This window comes from Euwallacea fornicatus, chromosome 3 (assembly GCF_040115645.1).
Source record: "Euwallacea fornicatus isolate EFF26 chromosome 3, ASM4011564v1, whole genome shotgun sequence".
NCBI lineage: Eukaryota > Metazoa > Arthropoda > Insecta > Coleoptera > Curculionidae > Euwallacea > Euwallacea fornicatus.
The window spans coordinates 3,862,710-3,885,575 of record NC_089543.1 but is presented as its reverse complement, the minus strand read 5'-3'; the positions used below and the strand labels follow the sequence as shown (position 1 = coordinate 3,885,575).

General features: G+C 34.1%; 6 protein-coding genes across 7 annotated transcripts; 4 read left to right on the top strand and 2 right to left on the bottom strand.

The window, feature by feature from the left end:
* Positions 1-316: 316 nt before the first annotated feature.
* LOC136350602 (uncharacterized) lies at positions 317-7,038 on the top strand. Its single transcript, XM_066302490.1, has 4 exons — positions 317-746; positions 6,242-6,366; positions 6,424-6,628; positions 6,684-7,038. The coding sequence occupies exons 2-4, from the start codon at positions 6,277-6,279 to the stop codon at positions 6,890-6,892; spliced, it is 504 nt and encodes a 167-aa protein (XP_066158587.1). The 5' UTR covers positions 317-746; positions 6,242-6,276; the 3' UTR covers positions 6,893-7,038.
* LOC136350600 (trypsin-like) lies at positions 680-5,618 on the bottom strand. Of its 2 annotated transcripts, none has more exons than XM_066302487.1 (7): positions 5,476-5,618; positions 2,894-3,207; positions 2,321-2,832; positions 2,132-2,267; positions 1,843-1,984; positions 1,641-1,786; positions 680-1,559 (listed from the first exon to the last, which is right to left on the bottom strand). In XM_066302487.1, exons 1-7 carry the CDS (start codon positions 5,570-5,572, stop codon positions 1,404-1,406), a joined length of 1,503 nt encoding a protein of 500 aa, XP_066158584.1. In that variant the 5' UTR covers positions 5,573-5,618; the 3' UTR covers positions 680-1,403. The 2 variants fall into 2 exon arrangements, with proteins under 2 accessions (XP_066158584.1, XP_066158585.1); XM_066302488.1 differs by having other exon boundaries at positions 2,894-3,072.
* A 330-nt stretch (positions 7,039-7,368) lies between the features above and the next one.
* Positions 7,369-8,790, top strand: wal (electron transfer flavoprotein subunit alpha wal). Its single transcript, XM_066302489.1, has 2 exons — positions 7,369-7,608; positions 7,674-8,790. Exons 1-2 carry the CDS (start codon positions 7,582-7,584, stop codon positions 8,634-8,636), a joined length of 990 nt encoding a protein of 329 aa, XP_066158586.1. The 5' UTR covers positions 7,369-7,581; the 3' UTR covers positions 8,637-8,790.
* Positions 8,791-9,346: 556 nt separating this feature from the next.
* LOC136350476 (heart- and neural crest derivatives-expressed protein 2-like) lies at positions 9,347-14,859 on the bottom strand. Its single transcript, XM_066302214.1, has 5 exons — positions 14,663-14,859; positions 12,036-12,200; positions 11,817-11,980; positions 10,826-11,041; positions 9,347-10,210 (listed from the first exon to the last, which is right to left on the bottom strand). Exons 1-5 carry the CDS (start codon positions 14,742-14,744, stop codon positions 10,118-10,120), a joined length of 720 nt encoding a protein of 239 aa, XP_066158311.1. The 5' UTR covers positions 14,745-14,859; the 3' UTR covers positions 9,347-10,117.
* Positions 14,860-17,548: 2,689 nt separating this feature from the next.
* LOC136350481 (venom acid phosphatase Acph-1-like) lies at positions 17,549-19,128 on the top strand. The gene is made up of 7 exons (XM_066302218.1): positions 17,549-17,690; positions 17,751-17,855; positions 17,914-18,147; positions 18,196-18,384; positions 18,459-18,582; positions 18,636-18,850; positions 18,902-19,128. The coding sequence occupies exons 1-7, from the start codon at positions 17,583-17,585 to the stop codon at positions 19,037-19,039; spliced, it is 1,113 nt and encodes a 370-aa protein (XP_066158315.1). The 5' UTR covers positions 17,549-17,582; the 3' UTR covers positions 19,040-19,128.
* Positions 19,129-21,553: 2,425 nt separating this feature from the next.
* Positions 21,554-22,845, top strand: AP-1sigma (AP-1 complex subunit sigma-2). The gene has a single exon (XM_066302048.1). It carries the CDS (start codon positions 21,895-21,897, stop codon positions 22,366-22,368), a length of 474 nt encoding a protein of 157 aa, XP_066158145.1. The 5' UTR covers positions 21,554-21,894; the 3' UTR covers positions 22,369-22,845.
* The last annotated feature ends 21 nt before the right edge of the window (positions 22,846-22,866 follow it).

Sequence of the window (22,866 nt, the reverse complement as noted above, 5' to 3'; positions counted from 1 at the left end):
AACAACACAACAAAAATATATGTGTCCCTATCATATATATTGTTTTTATATCAGGTTTTCTTAGTTCTTCTCATTAATCTCTTAATGTCCAATAGAATCTCATATATTCAAGGATTGAATTTCAAGTTTCGTATAAATCCTTTTAAGAAAGCATTTTAAAATAATTATTACGATATGTATATACTAACAATTCTTATATTTTAAAATTAAAAATCTAATAAACAAATTGAATTTGAACATTATTATTTGAACATATTTATTTTTGTAATCATCACACATCAATGAAAATAAGTTGAAGAAAGAAAAGTTTGTCATGAGAATACGAGTTGTGTGCACAAAGAGAAGAGTTTTTGTTTAATTGAATTTCTTTTTGATGTATTGATTTTATTTAAGGAGTGAGGCGTCTATTATTTTTAGGAGATTCAGTAAATATCAAAAATAAAAATAAAACTTTTTTTGAATAAAAAAAAAAGTTTAAGATGGTTGCGTCAAACCCTCGAATAATCCAAAAGAAATTCTGAGTATTTTCTTTTCACATTTTATTTTATTTATGACAGACGAAAATTTTATAATAATATTAACAGTGATTTAATATGCTGACAAATTATGGCTGACAGAGATGATGTGTTGCTGACAACATAACAAAATCAATAATATTGAAAGGAATTCGTTGGTCCTGATTCTAGTTCTTTTCTTACGTAACTATTTGGCGTCACGTAAAGAAGAGTTTGTGAGACAAATCCAAAGTAAGTCGAATTAAACGCATTAGTATATGTACGTCTTGAGAACCCCCGGTTCTAATATTGTAGCCCATTAAGTCGTCTTTGAAAGCCTTTTATGCCTTCCTTTGCTCGAAATATCTTATTTCTTTTCCTAGAGGCGGGGTCCTCATACGACTAATGATCCCTTCTATTCTATTACCGACTCCGCTATTTTCTTGCAACATTGCATGCATGAACGTAAACAAAATACAATAAATCATATTATTTCATATCATAATCATATACATAGGACAGACTAAGGAAGTATGGCTGTTTAAGTAATACATGCAATTTAAAAAGAGGGTTTCTCTCCCAATTATCCCAATAATGCTAGAGTTCTATTAGTATAAACTGCCTTGTGCCGTGAAACGCTGTCTAATTACAACATTTTTAAGCAACATAAGCCAAACAACCTGATACAAAAAACCCATTTATTTAGGAAAAACATACATACATATTATATCAATCGTAATTAAACCAACTTTATGAGATCCAAATACAAATTCGCCAATAAACCGCAAAGTTTTGACGGCGAACATCACTCGTATTTTTCCGTATACCCCCAATGTGTGTTTGATGAAGTTCTCAGTAATAAAAAATAAATTATCATAATGGGTGTTATGAGTGGTATTTTATTACATTTTATTGTTTAAGATTTTTATTGATCCAAGGTAAAAATTTCTCTACGCGAGTATACACTCCGGGGTATTGACCTTTTCCACAGCCAATTCCCCAGGACACAATCCCCACTTGCGTCCATCTGCCATTTTCAACCATAAGTGGACCACCAGAATCTCCCTAAAAGCAGATTCAAGGTCAATTATATAATTCAACGTCATAATCGAAACTAAGCCATAAACCTGCTAAAAACATACTCACACTGCAAGAATCTTTGCTATCTTTTCCAGCGCACAACATATGCTCCACAATCCCTCCCGGTGCAGCAAGTCCGTATTTTTGCTTACAGTCCAAATTGCCCCAAATAGGAATGTTGACTTCCTGCAAAATTGCAGGCTGCGGACCGCCTAAATTGAATTAAGGTTCGGTCCCTAGATTATTCTAAAAGAAAGGCAATATTCACTTTCACGCAGACTTCCCCATCCAATAACAGTGCCGGTACTCCCTGCCCAATCTCTTGTACCTCCAGACGGCAAGCAAACTGGTCGGATCATAGAGTTGAAGTCAATTGGACTGTCCAGTGTTAAGATTGCGATATCGTTATACTGCAGCAAAGGTATACTTAATCATATAATATGAAAGAATTAGGGAAAACAATAATGCAACGGGCGTTCAGGCCGAAATAAAAAGAGAATGTTAGATAATTCGAATGGATTAATTCAGTAATATCAAATGCTGATGCTACTTCTCACCAAAGTCCTTGGGTCAAATCCTCTATGTCTGACGACTCTTTTAACTCGCTTCTCTACATGCCTCACCTCAGAGTTAGTTTTAATGTTGTAGTCACCTAATCTCACAGTTAATCTCGCAACGTCCCATGAACTCATACTGAAACCAAACATTCTTACCAACTTCGAAGGCTTCGTTAAATGTGTGCTTACTGGGCTACACAATGAGCAGCAGATAATATGTGAATATTATCAATTAGCGATCCCCCACAAAATTGCCGTCCACCATTAAACAAAGCAGCTATCCAGGGCCATTCGTTTATGTCAGCATTATGACCACCAACGATTTTGCCTTGGTCCTGCACCCCATTTTTGGCCCCACATGCAGGGTTCGCAAAGTCATATGAAGGCATTTGAGTGGTAGGTTTAGTTGTGACAGGCTTATTTGTAGGCTTTTTGGTTGTTGCCTTAGTAGTGATAATCAGCGATGGAATCAAAGGGGTGCTTGGTGCCGCTGGAGTATTCGGGCTGGGAGGGTGAGTGGGCAGGGGAGGAATTGTGTGGTCTGGAGGATGCGTTGGGAGCGGTGGAGGCCAGTTCGGAATTTTCGCAAGTTCTGGCATTACATTCTCCAGTGCTGATGTCGAGTTATCGCTGTTTCCGATTGAAAGCTCAGTGGAAGTGTCGTTAGGTTCTGGTACGCTAGCGCAACACACACCAAATATCTATACAGGAATCAATTTTAATTTACTTCTGATAGATTGCAAATAGACTAAAGCATCTCACCTGTCGACCTTCTTCAGTGTAATAGCTGCACGCATCGTACATTGCAAGCAACCACGAATCAAAATTACCGACGGCGGGTACTTTGAAGTGTGGATAACATTTTCTAAACTGCACGCAAGTACCTACTTCACCTTTCGCGTTGTAGCATGGTCCTGTTGTGGGTATATGCGCAGTAGCGCCTTGTAATGGAGAAATAACAGGTATTTGCTGCACTTGTGGAATATAGTTTACTAATGGGTATCCAAAAGCTGGTTGCAGGATAAACTGTTTCGAATCTCTCTTGCTTAGTTTTGTATGGGATTGCGATAATGTTTCTTGAAACATGAGAATGTTTTATTATATTATGTTTACAGGTCAGAAGAGCGGCGCATTTTATGGTGGGTCGTCTATACAGGATGGTCTCCACCAAATGGGCCAAACTTCATTCACGCGTTTTTTTCACAAAAACATTACGATTTGGTTGAATTGTTCTTAATTATCCAAAAATTAAGTTTTCGATATACAGAGTGTCAAAGTTTCAGTTATTTTTCCCAGTTTTGTTCGTAATTCTAATAGTTTTTGAATGTTACGATTTACAGGATGGTGCTTTCCATAGGTCAAACACCATTTTACACTCTTTAACTCTCTAGTACTGCACCTCTGACCATGTTTAAATAATCAATTTAGAAATAGTATAGTTCATACCTGTAGAGAGTTATTTGCGATTATTTGGGGCAAAACACCCACCCCTACATGCTCTGCCGTTTTACTGCCGCAGAGCATGTACAAATGAAATATTAACTGCTCTTTTAAACTAAAGGTCATAATAAATTTTAAATTTAACACAAGTTACTTCAGTAACGGAACTTTTTTAAACCTTATTTTAGACCTTGATAAGTTATTGCTCACCACTTCGAAAACACCCTATTTGAGCAACCGTCCTTAAATTGTGTTTCTTAACCACTCTCTAATTTCCAATGTCTAGATCGTGCAACCTGCAATAACTTGTAACATTTTAAAGTGCCAGGGCAGTTTTGGTTTGGTTCTACGCGTGTAACTATTAATTTTTTGGCAAGTCGATTCGTCATTTCAGAAAAAAAACTAATAAATATGTAAATGTGTTCGTAAAATGATTAAATCAATGTAAGTGCGTTCTTGAGACGGCACTTATAACGGTTGTCTTAAAAGTGCCTGCCCACATGCAAATTTAGCCAGAATTATGATCCAAAACATGTTTTACTTTTAGTAGGTATGTACAATTTTCAGATCGTCAATCTTAATTGGCGCATTTGAGTAACAGTTCCAAGAAAGATTTTATCATTCTTTGAACATATCGTTGTCATTTGCGGTGTAGTTAAATTTAAATATGCCAATGTCCAGGTCATTGTTATGTTCCGATATGGCATTCTGTTACATTAGTATGTTTATATATTGGGCGCGTAACTGTTCAGGATGCCGATGGGCGGAATATTGGAACGGAACAAATAACTATATCCCATAGCTTTAACCTTCCAAGGAACTTTTTGCTTCAACAATTTCACAAAAAGGTCCTACTTGGACAAGAAAACCAAAATTGCTATGATTAAGATGATCTAATTAGTTAATAACTGATTAAAGTGATTAATTAAAATAAAGATTAACCTTCTTGAAATTTATGTCTACAATAGTATTATTGGTGCGGATAATTCAGTTATTTTCAATAGTATTATGAGATGCTTCAGGGCCAGGACTATAATGAGCAGGACTTCATTTATGCTAATTGGATAATGTTATGTAATAACTATATAATATATTCATAAAAAACATGTTAAAGGCACAAAATATATTAAAAAATAGCCAAGAAAGAACACATTGAAGTAGTGAATGATTAAATTTCTCCTCAGTTTTATTCGTGTAAGCAGCGTGCGAACATTGAATTGATTCCTTTGATGGCGCCGCCATCAGTATATAACCGTACCACCAATACTCTCTTTGGATTTGCTTAGGCTTATTACCAAATATCGGTGTGCATTTCCTTTTTTATGTTAGTAAAGATTCATAATTGTTCACGATAAATTTGCCGATTGATTATAGGCATCAGAGTTCTTTCACATATTGGCAGATTCCATTGCTACCTGACTGAATCACTGCCAAGGTCGCCCCGAGCATTCACCTTATGCCTTCGTTATCGCTCACATTAAAAAATAATTACAAATTGATTCCGAAATTATGACAACATAGCTTAATTTTTTTTTGCAATTTTGGACCGAATTTCAAGACTTTAAATGTTAAGGTATTTTTTTTATTGTTAGTGATGTTTTTTTATTCAGAGAGAATGTCATATGATGAGAATCAATAATGGGGTTCCTAGCTAGACAGTTGCGGTTAATATAATGTCGATTACTATTGCATGTCAATATAAAAATATTAAATTCTTAAACACGTACGTAACGCTTAACTACAAAAATCGAGCAGATGGCTAATTGAATTAGAACTGGATGTCGTTGATCCGCGAATACTCAAATATTTCATTTATATTTAATATTAAATTTTAAATTAAAATTTGCAGTAATCTGCCGGTTTCAACTTGAAAGTTAGTGGTTAATTAGAACAAATTGAATTACCTGGAACATATTCATTAGGGGTATCTAAATTGTCAATGCAATAAATAACGACAACTTGCACTAACAAAAACAAACAAACATGTATCACAGTCCCCATGATTCATTAAATGAGAAGACGCTGCAGGATAACACAACCGTTACTGTCGATTGGTACTGTGACTGTAATACAAAGTGGCTCCTTTAAGGCCTACCTGGTGAGTTGCGTCCCCTCTCAATCCAGCTCGAGAACCGGAGAAACCCAATTTGCAATAAGAAACAATTTTAGATAATAACACCCATCTTCGACGAATCGCAAAAAGTCTCAGAGTAGCAACGGCATACATGATTGACAGCATGAGAATAAAGAGATAAGTTATAGTATTTTAAGATAATTTGCGTTTATGAGATTCCCGTTACATGGTCCTCATCCAGCTGAAAACGGGACTTCATTTATATGTTTTCCAACTATGTTTATGTCAGAAAAACTTTGCTAAAGATCATTAATTTGAACAAAAAGTAGTCAAAATATATGCACCAGTCTACTTTATTGGATGTTTCTGGGTGGTGATTAATGATAGTTTCCCAGAAAATTTAACCCAATTTTACGACGCTTAATTTGGAGTCGATAGCAAAAGAGCGCACTTCTCTAGGCAGTCTATGCCCAATTAATTTGTCAGTATGCAAAGAGGATTTGCATAGATATTTCAAACAATAGGGGGTTGTCATTGTCGGATAAGACACCCTAAAGTTTGTTTGCCGGCACGTATAAAAGAATGTTTCGTTACAGCAGTAAATTCACTTTAACTTCGGTGTTTATAAACTATGAATCCTCCTTTGAAATGCATCGCTGCTGTGATCACTTCTACACTTATTTGTCTTCATTTGTCCGTTGCTTTTGTGCCCAGAAACAATGTAAGTACAAATTCTTTTCGTAATTTCCTCGCATTCGAAATTGTTTTTAAAATACAGATTAATGGCGATATGATGAACAATGTTATGTTAGAGAATAATGGCAGCAGTCATAACAAGGACAGGTACGCGCCTGTCTGGTTTGCATCCAGAATGGGGAAGCAAATAGGAAATGGGGAGCTAAACGACAGACCAATTAAATTTTCCATTGTTGATAGTCTGGATGAATATCCTTGGACTATGGTTACTTCAAACGGAAATAAAGGTATGAATTTTTAATTGCAAATAATCTTTAGAATTTTTGAGCTCTTTGAAAATAGAGAAAAGGGACAACATAAGTAAGTTCACCCCAAGGCTTGGCCGGACATTACATGATGATGAAAACGATGTTGGCGACGACAGCAACATTAGGACAGATGAGTCTATGGAAGTGGAAAGAGAGCGCCCTTTTTCATATTACCGCCGTCCCGGCAGAGGCCATATTATTTACTCTCCTCGTTTGGGGAGAGACGAAGATAGCTATGTTTGAAAGCCGTTCCATAGCACTATATAAGTTATAGCTATATTATTTCTAGTAATGAATGTTTAGTGTTTGAAAGTGCCGCGGATCCGCAAACCAGCCGGAAGATGTAAACATTTTGATCATATGTTAAATAAAATAAGGCAATTTGAAAATTAACTGGTTTTATTTCGTTATTTCTTCCTGGAAACAAGTAATATATTATTTGCTAGTTGCAAAACGCTGACTTTTTATGAGAAAGAATTATAATTTTGTATTTATAACATTTGTTTTTAGATAAATTTGAAATTATCAAAAGTAAAGACACGTACAATATACGACTAACGCGAATCTAAGACTAACTTGAAGTTTAGTTCACTGCTCTTATAGCGCTATTTCTGTACCCGCTCTGGGGCTTTTATACGCCATTTTGCATTTTTGAATCGTATTTCGCTGTCAGTTGAACTGTCATTTTTGTCAAATATACCTACTTTTTGTATGGTTAGAAATTCATGTATATATTTTTAATAATTAGCATTTAAATTTCCAACCAACCAAACCTGTGTTAGGCTTGAGAATCCAAAGTCCACTGATGTTGCGCTATCGAGATCTTTGATCTAAATTCACTTGAGTAGTATCAGACCTGGGTCAGCTTATTTGGACTTTGCAGTCTTCAATCGTTTGACTGTTTAGAAACTGTAGTTTCTTGAATTTCCAATATGTTTGCTAGGAATCTAACTGCAAGGGTAAGTAAACTAATCTAAATTTCTTCAACTCTCAGAACAATATTTCTATATCAATATATATCTAGTTATCAAGCCAGTTCCGAAGATACCAAAGCACACTGCTAATTGTCGAACACAATAATGAAAATCTTTTGCCTATAACACAGAATGCTTTAACTGCAGCGAAAAAGCTCGGAGGTGAAATTTCAGTGCTAATTGCTGGAACAAAATGTGGCCCTGTTGTAGAACAAATTGCCAAAGCTGAAGGATTGTCCAAAATATTAGTGGCTGAAAGTGATGCTTTTAAAGGTGCTATTGCTGAAAATCTGACTGCCTTGATAGTAGCCACTCAAAAGCAGTTCAAGTATGGGCACATCATAGCTGGAGCTTCCTCCTTTGGGAAGGCCTTGCTGCCTCGAGTAGCTGCCAAGTTAAATGTGTCTCCAGTATCTGATGTTATTGCCATCAAATCACCTAGTACCTTCGTCAGAAGCGTCTATGCTGGCAATGCAATTCAGACCTTAGAGGCCTTAGATGATGTCAAAATTTTATCGGTTAGAGGTACCAGTTTTGAGCCTGCAAAACTTGAGGGGGGATCTGCTGCTGTGGAAAAAGTACCTGTTGAGGGCTGTGATACACAACTAACAACATTCATCAGTCAAGAATTGAGCAAATCAGACCGCCCAGAACTTACAGGGGCTAAAGTAGTTGTCAGTGGAGGAAGAGGTCTCAAATCAGGAGAAAACTTCAAATTGCTCTATGATCTAGCTGACAAACTCAATGCTGCTGTAGGAGCCTCAAGAGCTGCCGTGGATGCAGGTTATGTACCAAATGATCTGCAAGTTGGTCAAACTGGGAAAATTGTAGCTCCAGATCTGTACATTGCAGTAGGCATTTCAGGGGCCATTCAACATTTAGCTGGAATGAAGGATAGCAAGACAATTGTAGCTATCAATAAAGACCCAGAAGCTCCTATCTTCCAAGTAGCTGACTTTGGATTAGTAGCTGATTTGTTTAAGGCTGTCCCAGAAATGACACAGAAGCTGTAGGGAAATGTTTGACGTCTACTTATTGCATTTTGTTTTACATTATGTGAAAGTTGCAGTACACAATACTATTGATTTTGTTATTTGGCTTTTGAAAATATCAAAATATTTATCTAGGTCTTCCATATAAAGTATGTTAATAAAACGTTTTGTACGATTTTGTATTTCCTTATTTAAATTTGAACTAGTTGGAATCAGTTTGGAAATATCAAATTATACGATTAATACCCACGTCGATAACAGAACTTTTTTCGGAACGTGGCCTTATCTTTAACATTCTCGCGTCCAAAATGTCATTAAGTTTATAAATTGTTATTGAAATTTAATAGACACCTGCCTCTAAATCTTCTGAATGAAAATCCTCATTTTCTAATTATTATTTTATAAAAATAGCGCGCCTGAATTGGACTAAAGTTAGAATGATAGCAACAATAAATGTGTTGTATCCATCTCATAGTCAATTGGATGAAATCCAATCCCTCTTCAGCGTTAGAGCTTCAATGAATCTTTGTTCTTTTCGACACGGGAAGACCCGATGGGCGTCAATAATCATATGTCAGATGGAAATTTAACACCGGTTTTCAGCTTGTCTATATTTACTGTTTAGGTAATTTATTGGAAACGCCCCCTGTCGCAGCATGATCTGATTTTTTGAACCAAGTTTTCTGCCTAAAAACCGGGCCTTAATTAAAAGGAATAAATAAAAATAGATATTTAGATATAGGTAGCTGTTTATTGGTAGTTTCTTGATAAGTTAGAAAAATGGTGGATTGCTATAATTCTATTCTTTGCTTACTGAATAAACAAAGCAATAAATGTAAACAAATCGCACATAATAAGTCTAATTATAAAATTCTACTCTCGCTACAATATATAAAACTCTTAAGGTGCAGGTAAGTAAATGTATACATTGGGGGCCATCTGGTTAGGTTCCCAGTAAAACAGATAATATATTTACATCATGGGCCGAGGGCCGAAATCGGGAATAAAATATTTACTGAAATCATTTTTAAAAATAAATGGAAAATTAAATTTGACAAAATTAGATCAACTCATCAATTAATTGATTTAATGATTTTTTTTGTAGTGTTCATGTCTACATGTGTGAGTCAGGTAGTTATTCAAATGCCGTCCAGGCCAACTCCGGTCCTGAAAAGACGAGAATTAACCCAAACACAAATTTACAGCTTTTTGACTTCCAGGTTTATTAACATCCTATTGGCACCTAAAAACCTATGAACTATAAAGTACAAATTATTATTTTATATGGGTTAAGTCGTGGATAGGACCGATTTTAAAGCACATTGTTTAAATTATAATAACTACATAATATCTTTGGCAGGCTATTGCAATGAAAGGAGTGCTACCTATAAAAAAAATTGGCGATTAGCCTAGTTTTAACATTATTATGCTATGTATACAGATCTTCTAATAATATTCCAAACTCCCCGTTGTTAATACTGATAACAATTTTTTCGCTAAATCTAAAGAGCTTGTTCTTGCTTTAATTCTAAAGCCCAAACGTGCTGGGGCCATCCCGTACGTCCTTTTGCTTTTCTGGAATTGGATGGGTCTTCCTATAAAAGGCCGACGTCTACTTTAGACAACAATGTAGCAACAAAATCCATAATGCGTCAAATTTACAAAATTTCAGATATATTAGACTAAATAACCAAACTGAGATATAGGGAAGCAAATTCAATTAGAGGAAAATTATGGTAGGGGGTTGGATTGAGTAGGCCCCTTCGGCAAAGATAATGACTCGTGTCATGGCGGTTGCTTCTGGCGAATGTTAGGACATGCCAACCCACTTAGATAAATTGAGGGGAGGGTGTTAATAGATTATAATCACCTGAAATTAGATTTGGGATCTTTATTTAGATTTATTTTGTGACTTTTATTGATCCCTCGTCAAATTAATGAGAGGAACTACAAATTAATGAATATATCAACTCGTAGCAAAGAATTTTTAGCAGTAGCGTAAAACCAAATAGTTATTTCCCTTATAAATATGTCAACACAGCCCACTGAATGATATATAGAGTAAGCTGATTATTGCCTTGTTAAGTGACTTGAAATACATAATCGACGATTGACTTCACTTGAGAGAGTATTCGGATTTCATAAACATTTCCCATAGAACAGATGCATGTCAAGTGCCCATATTTTCGCATGAATTTTACTTCACTTACCGAAATGTCACTTTTTGGTGATCCATGACTGCTACTGCTGGAACAGTGATGACTATTGGTACTACTTTGTTGACTACTATTATTACTATTGCTACTGTTGGATGATTTTCTAGAAAGGGTTCCTAGTTCCGCTTTGAAAGTTCCTGGAGTATCATCAGTTTCTAATGCTCTTGTTAAGTAGGATATATATGAAGTTGCCAGACGTAAGGTTTTGATCTGGAATAGAAAATGTTTTGGACAAGACGAAGAAAATTTAAAGAAGTTATTGCATCTTAAACTTTTTATAATAAATCCCGCAGAAGCGTTTTAAATATACGAAATAACCCTCTACGGTCAACACGCACGCTCCATATGTGCATATTTATTGGACAAAAATCTTTACTTTGCATGTAAACAGTTAGAGGTAATGACATGAGGCTTATTTATTTGAAAACGGCATGAAAAGTACCATATCATTTAATCGTAATTTACAAGGTGCATCGTTAAAGAAGCACAACTTTCGTCTTCATGCTTTCTTGGGACAGAACTGTGTATTCCAAATAAGTGTTTATTTTTAATAATGATAGAAAAAAGAAATATAAAAAAAGATTCTGCAGTTAACAATAAAAAAGTTAACGAGGAGACGGCTATATTGAGTAACCTGTTTGCCACGCGAATTTTTTATTTTGCCTTTGAAAATTATTACTCTTTTATAAAAATAGAAAAAATACCGTTAATATCATAAATCTAGTCCATTTTGATTTACTCTAGAAAATTTATTAAAAAAATCGATTCCTTGAGTTATTGTTATAGTCACACCTCATTCCAAAAGGGTATACAACGGGCTAGAAAGAATTTTATGACATTTCTATGCAAGTTTTCCATGTGATTTTTATGGGAGGGAAAAACATATAAAATCCATAAATTTCACAAGTACAGCTCCATAAAAGAACTACCCAGCATCTCTTTTATTGCAACCATTAAAAACCGCGAAATTGCACCAGTAACTTACCTTAGAAAGTTTCGTATCAATTGGCACATTCGGTATACACGATCTTAGGTCTTGATACGCATTGTTTATACTCTGAGTCCTCCTTCTTTCCTTCTTATTTGCCGTACTCCGCCTTTTAACAACCCTAACAAATGGAGGTCCTAAACCTGGCTCCCCCGTGAGGGCTATAGCAAGCAATAATCATCATCAACAATATTTCCACCAAGGGTAAAAACTTACACGTTCTGTAAGGTGAGTAGTGATTGGGTGTGACACAACCTCCATTTGAGTATAAATAGGAACTGTCGATTTGATTTTGTGCGTGGAGGATGTTAGGTGAAGGAGATTCAGACCTTGGGCTGTTTGACCAGAAGTTTGATTCGTCACCTCCTATGGTACTGCCATCTGAAAAGAGAAGAAAAGGTTGCTTATTGACAATTTTAATCCTTCGTGAGAGATCAAAAGTAGCTTAAAACCTTATTTAAACGGCCTAAAGTTTATTTTTCCAAGAAAGACATCTGGGCATGTTGTGGCGCTATAAAATATAATATTTTTGTATATTATTCAAAAAACATAGTAAAAAACCAAAGAAATGCGACAATTTGTAGTACGGAGATTCTGTTTATTTGATCAAGATTTTATAATGACTTTATAGCATTTGCTTAACAAATGTGATAAATGTGGAGTCATTAGGTATACGTTCACATGCCGATATATGAACTTGTACGTTTTTATAGTCGATTAATTCATGGGTTCAAGGTTTTTTTGCATGTATACTGACAATATTGAAAATTACTACTTTAAAATTAAATAAACGTAAGAAATATGATAAATGCTTATCCTGATTTCACGTAGCTCTGGCTGATTTAATGAGTAAACACGCTATTCAAAAATAATGAAATGTAAAATTGACAGTTTGTTATAGTTAAGTTTTTCATGAATAAAAATAACCCAGGTTTACACCCACACCCGGGTTCAGTTCATAAAATCTGATAAACACACAATCTGCCTTTCGTGAAAGCCTTTGAGACAACGTCAATAAAATTTTATTGACCTCACATAAAGCTCTATCATCCTGTATATGTATATAAATAAGATAATTTTAGCTCTGCATAAAGGGATATTAAAAGTTATTTCCTATTAATTTCCTTATTTACTTTCCAAGAAATCATCTTCAGTTTGTAGATTGATTTACTTAAAACGGTTTTTCGTAACTTTTTATTTTAATTAATTTTTTTAACTGAAAAGTCCACTTGATGTACAAAGTTTTCTCACCAAGGTGAAGTATACAGGTACAAGTGGGATATCAATATTATTTAGTAATAGTCGAGTCTGTATATGGTGCCTAAGATAAGGATGTCCGTATATCCGTTTCTTAGTTATTTGGATTACCTACACAGCCAAATTTTCAGAAACCATTTTTTTATAACAAGTACAATTATTAATAGTCACACAATTTGTTTCTGAAACCTCAGAACCAAAGATTGACCGAAAAATGTGTTACCAGACATCGTTCATTAGAAAAAATACATTTTCTGCTGTACATTTTATACTTTAAATGATATGAAAAATCTGACAACAGATTTTGGTTCCCCATGAAGAGGGTGTTAATGACTTCTTATTTTCACCTTTCTGTTTAGAATAATAGGTTGTAAACTGTTGACCTCCAAATTTCGCACTTTTTCATTTTACTTTACTTCACATCGTTTTTCGTTTACGAGATACCTGTTAGGCCAGCATACACACATGCGTCTTTATCTTTGATTAGCTGTATATTTAATACACATACGTATATACAGATATATATACTAGATACATACATATGTATATGTACAAAAAGTTACATAAAATTGTAATTGCCTTAATATGCAAAATTCTCTTAGAAAAAATCAGTAATTGTCATTAAGGTGAATAACAAAAGGTTAATAAAATTGTCGGAGAAATTAATATATGTATGTACAACTATGAAAATAATGAGGGGATGTGTATGGACTTGACTGAATAATGTACTTGACTGACTTGGTGTTTGACTGAATAATGTACATCATGATTGTAATTTTTGGTATATGCGCTCATATATCTAATTCTACTCGTTTCGGAAACATAAAGGTTCAAAATAAGTTAATTAATAAAATTAAATTTTAATAATTTCGCATTTTCACTGCTGAAAAGTCTAGGATTTTCATTGTAATACCCTTCATGCTTCCGTGAAATTGAATAATTTAAAGCATTACGAATGAAGCAGCAAACGCACTCATCTACTCAGAATTTTCGTTTAAAACAACGAATTATACATCAGAGATATTTGATATTGATAATAATAATAACTTTCGAAACCGGGTATTGGATCACTTACGCCACTTTTTCGTTTAAATCAACACATTTTTTGAAAAAAATCTGTCAGTCTGTTAGACCTCTCTGTTACAGTTTCTTTCGGAAGACACAATTTTTTTAGAATTTGAAATTCTTATTAAGCTGGAAGGTAAACTCAACATTGGATTAAAAATTGGAATAGATAATTTTTGCAATACATTTAAGAAATGATTCAGTTGCTCTTATGCGCATACGTATGAAAAATTTTCAGTAACCACACAGCGAAATCTTAGAGTAAAACTTTTGTAAATTTATTGGAGTCTAACGCAAACGTGAGGTTACAATGCAACCTTTTCTGCAAGAAAGTTTAGATTAGTCACTATTTCAACATTTAAAAATTAAGGAAAATGCTCAGACAATATATCACGATTATTTGTTAAAACTTCCGCAAAAGTCATATGAGATTACATTTTTGACACCCAAAAATACCTGATAAAAATTAGTATTTAAACCCCTTCTATTAAAATAATAAAGTCGGGTATGAGACCACCTACCAGACACGTACTGGTACCCATGTGGATAACTGTAGTGAAAGACATCCTGATGGAGCTCCGAGGGCGAATTGCTGTACGACATAATAACTACCAACAACCCACTTGACAATTTACTCGAACACCACACACGTCACAAATACAAAAGTGTATTTTGCACTTGTCAGGAACCCGGACTCTTTCAAAACTGACTGGAAATTCATATTAGATGAAGAGACGATCCGGAGGCGGGATTTATCCCATCTCCCGAACGCGATTGCACTGAGTCTGGATAAGAGGGTGGAGCTTCTGGACCGAGGCGTATTCCGAGTTTAATGTAAAATCAATATTTGATAAAGCGCCAATTCCTTTTGTTATAAATAGATCATAATTGAATTTTGTTTTTGAAACGGTTTCAGTAGCATTATAGCAATTGCTAATCATTTATTTTGTTTTAGAAATATTTATTTTGTCATATGTACTGTCGTAGGTGGATGAACTTGAACGAAACAAATGTTTCTGTTGAATAAAAGTGGGCTCGCAATATGCCTCTAGTAAAAAAAAATATTATAATTTTGTCCTTGTAAAGTAATCGGATACCTCAAGAAAAATCCAGTATAAATTCCTATCAGCCCCAATGGTAAGAAATGGTACTACCGATTTCAGGATCGGCACATGTTGATTCCTATAAATCAAAGTGGCGCCCGCCAGTGACAAACTGCTTGATATATGGACACGCCCTTTGAAATTGATACGCAACTTGTCATTCTCGAGGATAGATCTCTTGTTACATAATACTGTCTAGTCCTCTAAGACAATGAAGGCATTTCTAATAGAAAAATATAGATGTTCAACATACGACTTTATCCGGAAAATTGTGGTTCACCAAAAAATCATTAAAACACATTTAAAGGAACACGACATAATTGAAAATAGCCTTTTGATTAATCAGATTTTTTATATTTGAAATATTTAGCAAACAAAAGGTAAATAAAAAAAAAAAAGCGAATTTTCCCGGAGAAATGCCAGATCCACTATTTTTGACGGTACAAAACATCTCTTGAACGATACGTGTTAGAGTAACTCTGATCAAATTACATAATAGGCCAACAAAGTATGTTCAAGAACATTTCTCGAGATGACCGGGCTATTTTAAGGTCAGGTTGGGTTTTAAGTTGGCGCCACTAATACACATGTTTCAAGAGTTCCCACAACAGTTCTAAAACCACTTGAAAACGGTTAGATAAAAGCTACTTTAAAACACAAGAAGGCCTTAATTTCCTTATCTGCTCCATTTTAAAAGCTTTTTGATTTACTTTCTTTTTCGTTTTCGATTCTCTACAAAAATGTTGTGCTTTAGAGTCGCAATTAGGCGTAAATAAAAAGAAAAACATTAAAAATCCCGATGCTCAAAAAAAAAATTCATTCTATATTAATGCGCATGATATAATAAAGTTAATCCATATGAATTATCATAGAAAACCATAAACTGTATATTGTTGTTGATAATTTGGTATTTCAAGTTTAATTTAGTGGCAATAAATGGGAAGTCGCGTGCATTTTATGATATTTTAGAAACGTGATTTATTCTGATGAGTACAACTGATGACAATTTTTGTTTGGTAATGAAAAAAAATTTTTGAACTACAGATAGACGTCTCAACTGATAAACTTTTATAACATGATTTTTCAAAATTTTTGAAGATTTTCGCTTCATTTAGACTTTTTACTACAAAATTTTCAAACTATTCCAAAAATCCGGGTCTCAATAGAATACAATTTATATTTCTTAATTTGCACAAACCTCAAACATACTTGTTGATTTTCATGGATGTTCAAATTTCATAATCTTAAGTTTTGTAAGAAGACAGCGTCGCACCGACAGCGTTATTACACGAAATTTAAAATCGTCAAAAGGTGAAATTGAAAGTCAATTATATTATATATTCTAAATTTACCACAAAATATCACGAAGCGCAAAATACATAAAAATCCTAATTATCTATTTACTTATATTGCTTGAATTTATACACATTTTAATTTTCAAAAACATGCCTTACGGAGCACAGTTTTTCTGAAATACCATAATTATTATTTTAAATTATAATGCAATTTTTATTTAGCATTATTAACGTACATTTTTCGATAGTTGCTGAGTTTAGGGATAAGGCATGTCACATGAAATATGTTTAGAAACTCTTACATAAGGAATTCAAAAATACATGATAAGTTTATCTAATATGGTGGGGTCCCTGTATACATCATTTTCACCTTAAATTTTTACTCGTAGCTTTATGGTTAGGTTCATAACTAACTTAAATTGTCCAATATTGGCAATGAGGTGTTATCCATATAACCATGTACCTACGTCGGTACCGTCGGGAACATCTAATGCCAAATTAGTTTTATTTAATAGTACAATAATAGTTGAAAGAAGTAAAGTGAATTTCTGCTTAGCATCAGTAACTGATGACTATCGATCCTAATCATCTACGTACTACTTCCAAACCCAAATAATGTTAAATTACATCATTTGCATAAGAAATATATAACATATAATATTAAAAATTTAATCGACTGTAGTGAGCTTTAAGGGAAACAAAGATTTTTAGTTTCGGACATAAACTGAAATATGTATTATTAAAAGAATTATTACTGCCATCATTTTTTTTTCTTTTATTTGTTTATTTTTTCTATTATCAAAATTGTTATTATTAATCTTTGCTTACCTGTTTGCTTAAGAAAATAACGTAAGTTGTACTAATTATTAATTCCTTTAGACTACAGGTACGTAAAAATACCAAATTTGGCTGCTAATAAATTCATTAAGTTCAACATTCAAAAATTCGAGCTACTTTATTATATTCACGTGTAGTGGAGATATGGATTAGTATAAAACCTGCCATAACATTTTCCTTACTCGTCAGTTAGCACCAAAAGCAGTATGAAAAGTTTCGCCCTCTTCATAGTTTTCCCCATTTTGTGGGCTAGTCAATCGGGTTTAGCTTTACCTCATTTATCTAACGCTACTACTTTAAGGCTTGTCCATGTGGTAACTATTTATGATTTGGTACCATTAATGGCACTTTTCAAGAAAAATTTTTTTTTCTAGATCTTTAGACATGGCGACCGCAATCCGGACTCAGCCAGCTTAATTCCCAACAGTCCTTATTACAACGAGAGTTACTATCCCGAGGGATTTGGGCAATTAACAAAGGTAATTATATGTAAACATTACATTTCGATACCTTGCTGATAATTTATAAAATTTGCAGGCCGGTAAAAGGAAGCAGTACCGAATGGGTCTGCGCTTACGTCAATTGTATAACACGTTCCTTACCGATACATGGAATATCAATTACCTAGAAGCCAGATCTACTAATGTAAACAGGACCAAGATGTCGTTGGAACTGGTTTTGGCAGGATTATACCCCCCGAAAAAGCAACAAGTATGGTCACACTTGCCTTGGCAACCCATTCCTTATAACTATCCCAGTAGCGGTGATCAGGTGAAGTTTCAAAGGTTTTTGTATATCAATAACATGAGATATTTGTAGGAAACCCAACCTTGGGTTGTCTGTGGTACCTCCTTCAAAGCTTTATTAACTGAATTATTAGCTTCTGACGAAATAGTAGCATACGAGAAGCGATACAAAGAATTGCTGAGTATTTTAGAAAATCGTACAGGATTACCAAACCTGACGTTGAATGATGCTTTCAATTATTATTTTGGTTTTGCTACCCAGGTAAGTAGACACCCTTCTTAATCAGTTTAATCATTATGGATATTTTGATAAAGCTCAAAAAAATCGCATTTTAGCTGGAAATAGGTTATACTTTGGAATCGTGGACTTCTCAAATCTTTCCTGAACCGCTACATTCAGCCGCTGTGGATTATTATTACTACGTAACAAACAACACTGCAATTAGACGTCTTTCTGCAGGTTGGTATAATGAATTCATTGGAATATATAATGAATAAAATGCGTCTTTCCAGGTTTCTTGATTAGGAAAATTCTAGCCGACACCAAAGCCAAAATAAACGGCACTCTAAGCCCATCTTCCAGAAAACTTTTCCTTTACTCAGGACATGAACTTAACATTGCAAGTACGCTATTAACTTTGGATGCTTACAAACTCACTGATATTCCTCCTTACGGATCTCACATAATCTTTGAAGTCCACGAAATATCTGGTGTTTGGGGAATTAAAGTAAGTTTTTCGCCGCATTTTGAAGCTCGTAAATCTGACTCTCTTTTGCAGTTGTTTTACCAGAATTATCTTGAATATGATCCAATTCTGCTGACTATACCAGGGTGCGATTATTTCTGTCCCTATGATGAATTTTACAGACTAGTTGAAGAAATTCTTCCTCTACCAGATACTGAGTGTCTCCAATGAATTCACATGAAAAAATATTTTCGTTTTTTAATAATACACGGCGATAAGTAGTAAAATCTTGTACAAAACATAAAAACATGTATTATAAATTTGCATTTTTATTTGCCTCGAGACCGCCTACAAAAATATCCATAACACGTACTGAATGAGGGCTAGAAGACTACCAATATCCTTCACCTATGCCTTAGAGAATCATAACGTGTTGGATTTCGATCAATTAGAAAGCAGAAAATTCCAGAACTATTATACCTACAAGCGAAATTTGAAAAAATAATTGAAACTTTAATACTCTGTATATCAGAAATGGTCAACTTTTGTATCAAACATATTTAGCCAAATCATAATATTTTGGCAAAGGATATGCATGTTACATGTGGCCCATTACGTGGGAGCAATACTGAATGTTAAAGGGATTTGTTAAGTTTCGGGTTATCGTATCTTATATTTCCATTTTTTAATCATTTTAATTAACTAAAATTGAAAGAGTTGTGCACCCTAATTACTGCATATTTACTCAAGTGTGACTTTTTTTGTGAAAAACCACGCCATTTTCAACTTTAGTTTCATAAGTTAAATATAACTGACTCAAAGGAATCTTATACTTTCATTTTTTAATCGGAAAACATGCGAGTGCAAACAAGATCTTTGCTTGTTGTGTGATGTACCATAATATGTCCTTCCACGCACTTGTCCTAATATCTGTCTTTTACCATTTATACGGTCATAAAGTACGTCGAATCAAATCCTTAGTGCAGTAAAATTATTAAGTTTATAAGCGTGGGCTTTATAATATTTGCAAATACAAATGATGAAAAAAGTGGTGTTAATCGTTTTATAGAGATTTTTTAAATAATGCGGTGGTGAAAGATAAGGCCTATGTATATGAAACTTCTTGTAAAATTTACTTAAACGGAATTGGCATCGATATAAATCGTGCGATCTAAGTAAAAAGCCGGTACTTATACGAGAGTGAACTCAAAAGTAAATAAACAAAGTACCTACTAAGGAAGACATTATAGAGGTGTGAATCGACATTAAAAATACCTGCTGTTCAGAGAGTTCCGGAGTTAAATGTCCTCACTTTTTGCAACAAACAATATGTTCACTGTTTATTTGTCATTAGAGACTTCAAATGTTTATATTTAATGCCGCAATTTGCCAGCAGTGGATTACTTTTGGTGTTACGGGACGATAAACCACCTTTTCGACATTGTGTGACCTCTTATAAATAGTTATAGCACAAGACCATTTTTCAAAGAATTAAATGTTTCATATAAATAATTTCTTAGTCTGCAGAACGTGGAATATTTAGACGTTCCACGGGATTCTCTTGTTCCTGAACATCTGGTTAATGTCGGTTGGGATATCTAACGTAGATCGTGTTATAAAGGGGAATCGCGGAAGGTCTGGCTTCCGATTTACCTCTTTTATTTACTTTATTTAGTTTATGCTTCTATCTCCCCTTTAGTCATTAATTTGATATGTTGAGTAATGTGCTTTTAATGTTTTTTAATCGCGTGTATAAAATTTGCCTCATTTTAGAGTTCAAGAGTTTTGCTTCTGTGGTTTGATAAAAATTAGAACAGGCCTTGGTAGTATTTCGAGTAATCGTGAGCGCTCTTCCCTACCTAGAAATTTTATTCAGTATCAAGATCTTTAATTGAAGAGATTAACTATGAGCTATTTATGACCTCGCTCTAATTAAATGTGCTGCGCAGTATTTTGGGTCAAAAATTGCAAATGATGTTAAAACAGTCACGGAGAAACCAGTTTTGAGATGGAATAACATCTGAAATGGTTGCAAATGTACTCTGAAAGAAAGAATTTGATTAGACTTATGAACTGGCAGTTAGATCAGTCAATCTATGACCTGATAGGTAGGGTCAGTTCACATGCAGCGTCATCTTTTATATCATTCAAATGCGCAAAATTTGGGAACAATCTGAAAAACGGACAAAGGAACTTTTGAATTTCGATATACCGAAATTACGAGCTGTTACACAAGGCTCTTTCTAATTCTGTTAAATGTAGACAGTTTTGGAAAGAGAAAGAAGCCGCATTCTCCTAAGACTTTAGGCTTTCATAAATGCGGCCATCGGGCTCGTGGGTCTGTATAAAGCTACACCAAAAAGATTGATATTTACCAGTAAATGTCCGGAGAATTCCATTGAAGTACAACGTATTTTCCAATTTTAATATAATCTAATGTAGTCCAGGGAACGTTCTACTTTTAGTCTTCCAAAAAAATAATGTTATCCAATCAAAAATTTTGGAACACTTTTAAATTTTTTTCCTCATTCAAAAATTAATTTATAAACCCACTAATATGACCATTACTTAAATTCATTTAAGTTAAACCTCGATAGACATTACCCAGTTCATATTTAGTACTCTACATATCCGAAATCACTATTCGCAGCAAGAGATGACATCCGAAAGACACGTGACATTTGTGCGGATGATACACAATTAGGTTATGTTGAGGTATTACGCATTTTATTTTATTACTGTTCAGGAGACAGTAGATATGAATTTGCAGTGATGGAAGTCGCACGCATGCGTATTAGAAAAATTCCAGCTTAAAATTTATTTAATACAGTTCCGGTAGGAACGTATCGTTAAATAGTTGTCAACAGATAAGTAATTTGTTGATTTCGTGACTAACTTGTTGCTTTGGAATCGGTATAACCGAGTTTTCATATAACAGTTTGGTAATGCGCATGCTTCATAGTTCAATTACTGAATATTACTCTTTTGAAAATACCTAATGAGTTGTTTGCTGACATGTCCTACATATTAAAAATATTGATAAAACCTCCTGAACTCAATTAAAGTAACTTTAAAAGAAAGAAAAAATGATGCAATTTATGCTGTTATTCAGCCGACAAGGCAAACTAAGACTTCAAAAGTGGTACGTAGCCCATCCAGATAAACTGAAGAAAAAGATAACTCGGGAACTAATCACTACAATCCTCGCCCGGAAACCTAAAATGTGCAGTTTTCTCGAATGGAGGGACCTCAAAATAGTTTACAAGAGGTACGCAAGTTTGTACTTCTGCTGTGCAATTGAACAAGACGATAACGAATTGTTGACACTGGAAGTTATCCATCGATATGTGGAACTCCTCGATAAATATTTTGGGAGTGTATGTGAGCTTGATATAATCTTTAACTTTGAGAAAGCTTATTTCATATTGGATGAATTAATGTTGGGGGGAGAGATCCAGGAAACTAGTAAAAAAAATGTGTTGAAAGCAATTGCAGCACAGGATCTTCTGCAAGAGGAAGAAACTCCACAGGGGTTCTTTGATGATCATGGTCTTGGGTAGAAGGACAAACCTACAGCATATCTCAGCCCAGTGTTAAAAAACAATTGTTTAAACAATATTAAATTATTTCGTTGGCAAATCAACTTCCACATTCACTATAATGTAGACTTCTTATGAGTCAGTAAACTAATTCAGTGACAACTATAATTAAATGATTATATGAAAATATACTTGTATAACATTTTTTGAGACCTAGGTAAATGCAAAAGGTGGTTATTATCACCTATGAAAATCCTGTAAGAAATTGTAAAGGTAATCGATTTTACTACCTGATTAAACTAATTAATATTGTTATGTTGAAAGTAATAATTTTGTAATTTAGTAGAAGTTACAAGAATTTACACTTGTTTTCAGGGTTTGAGGTGTGCCACACTTTGCTTTTCAAAATATTCACATGTATTATTCATAATTTAATGGTCGGAAAACAATATGTATGTAATTATTTTAGGGACGATTTAATATAAAACTGCGAACAGATGTGACGTCTTCCTTATTTGG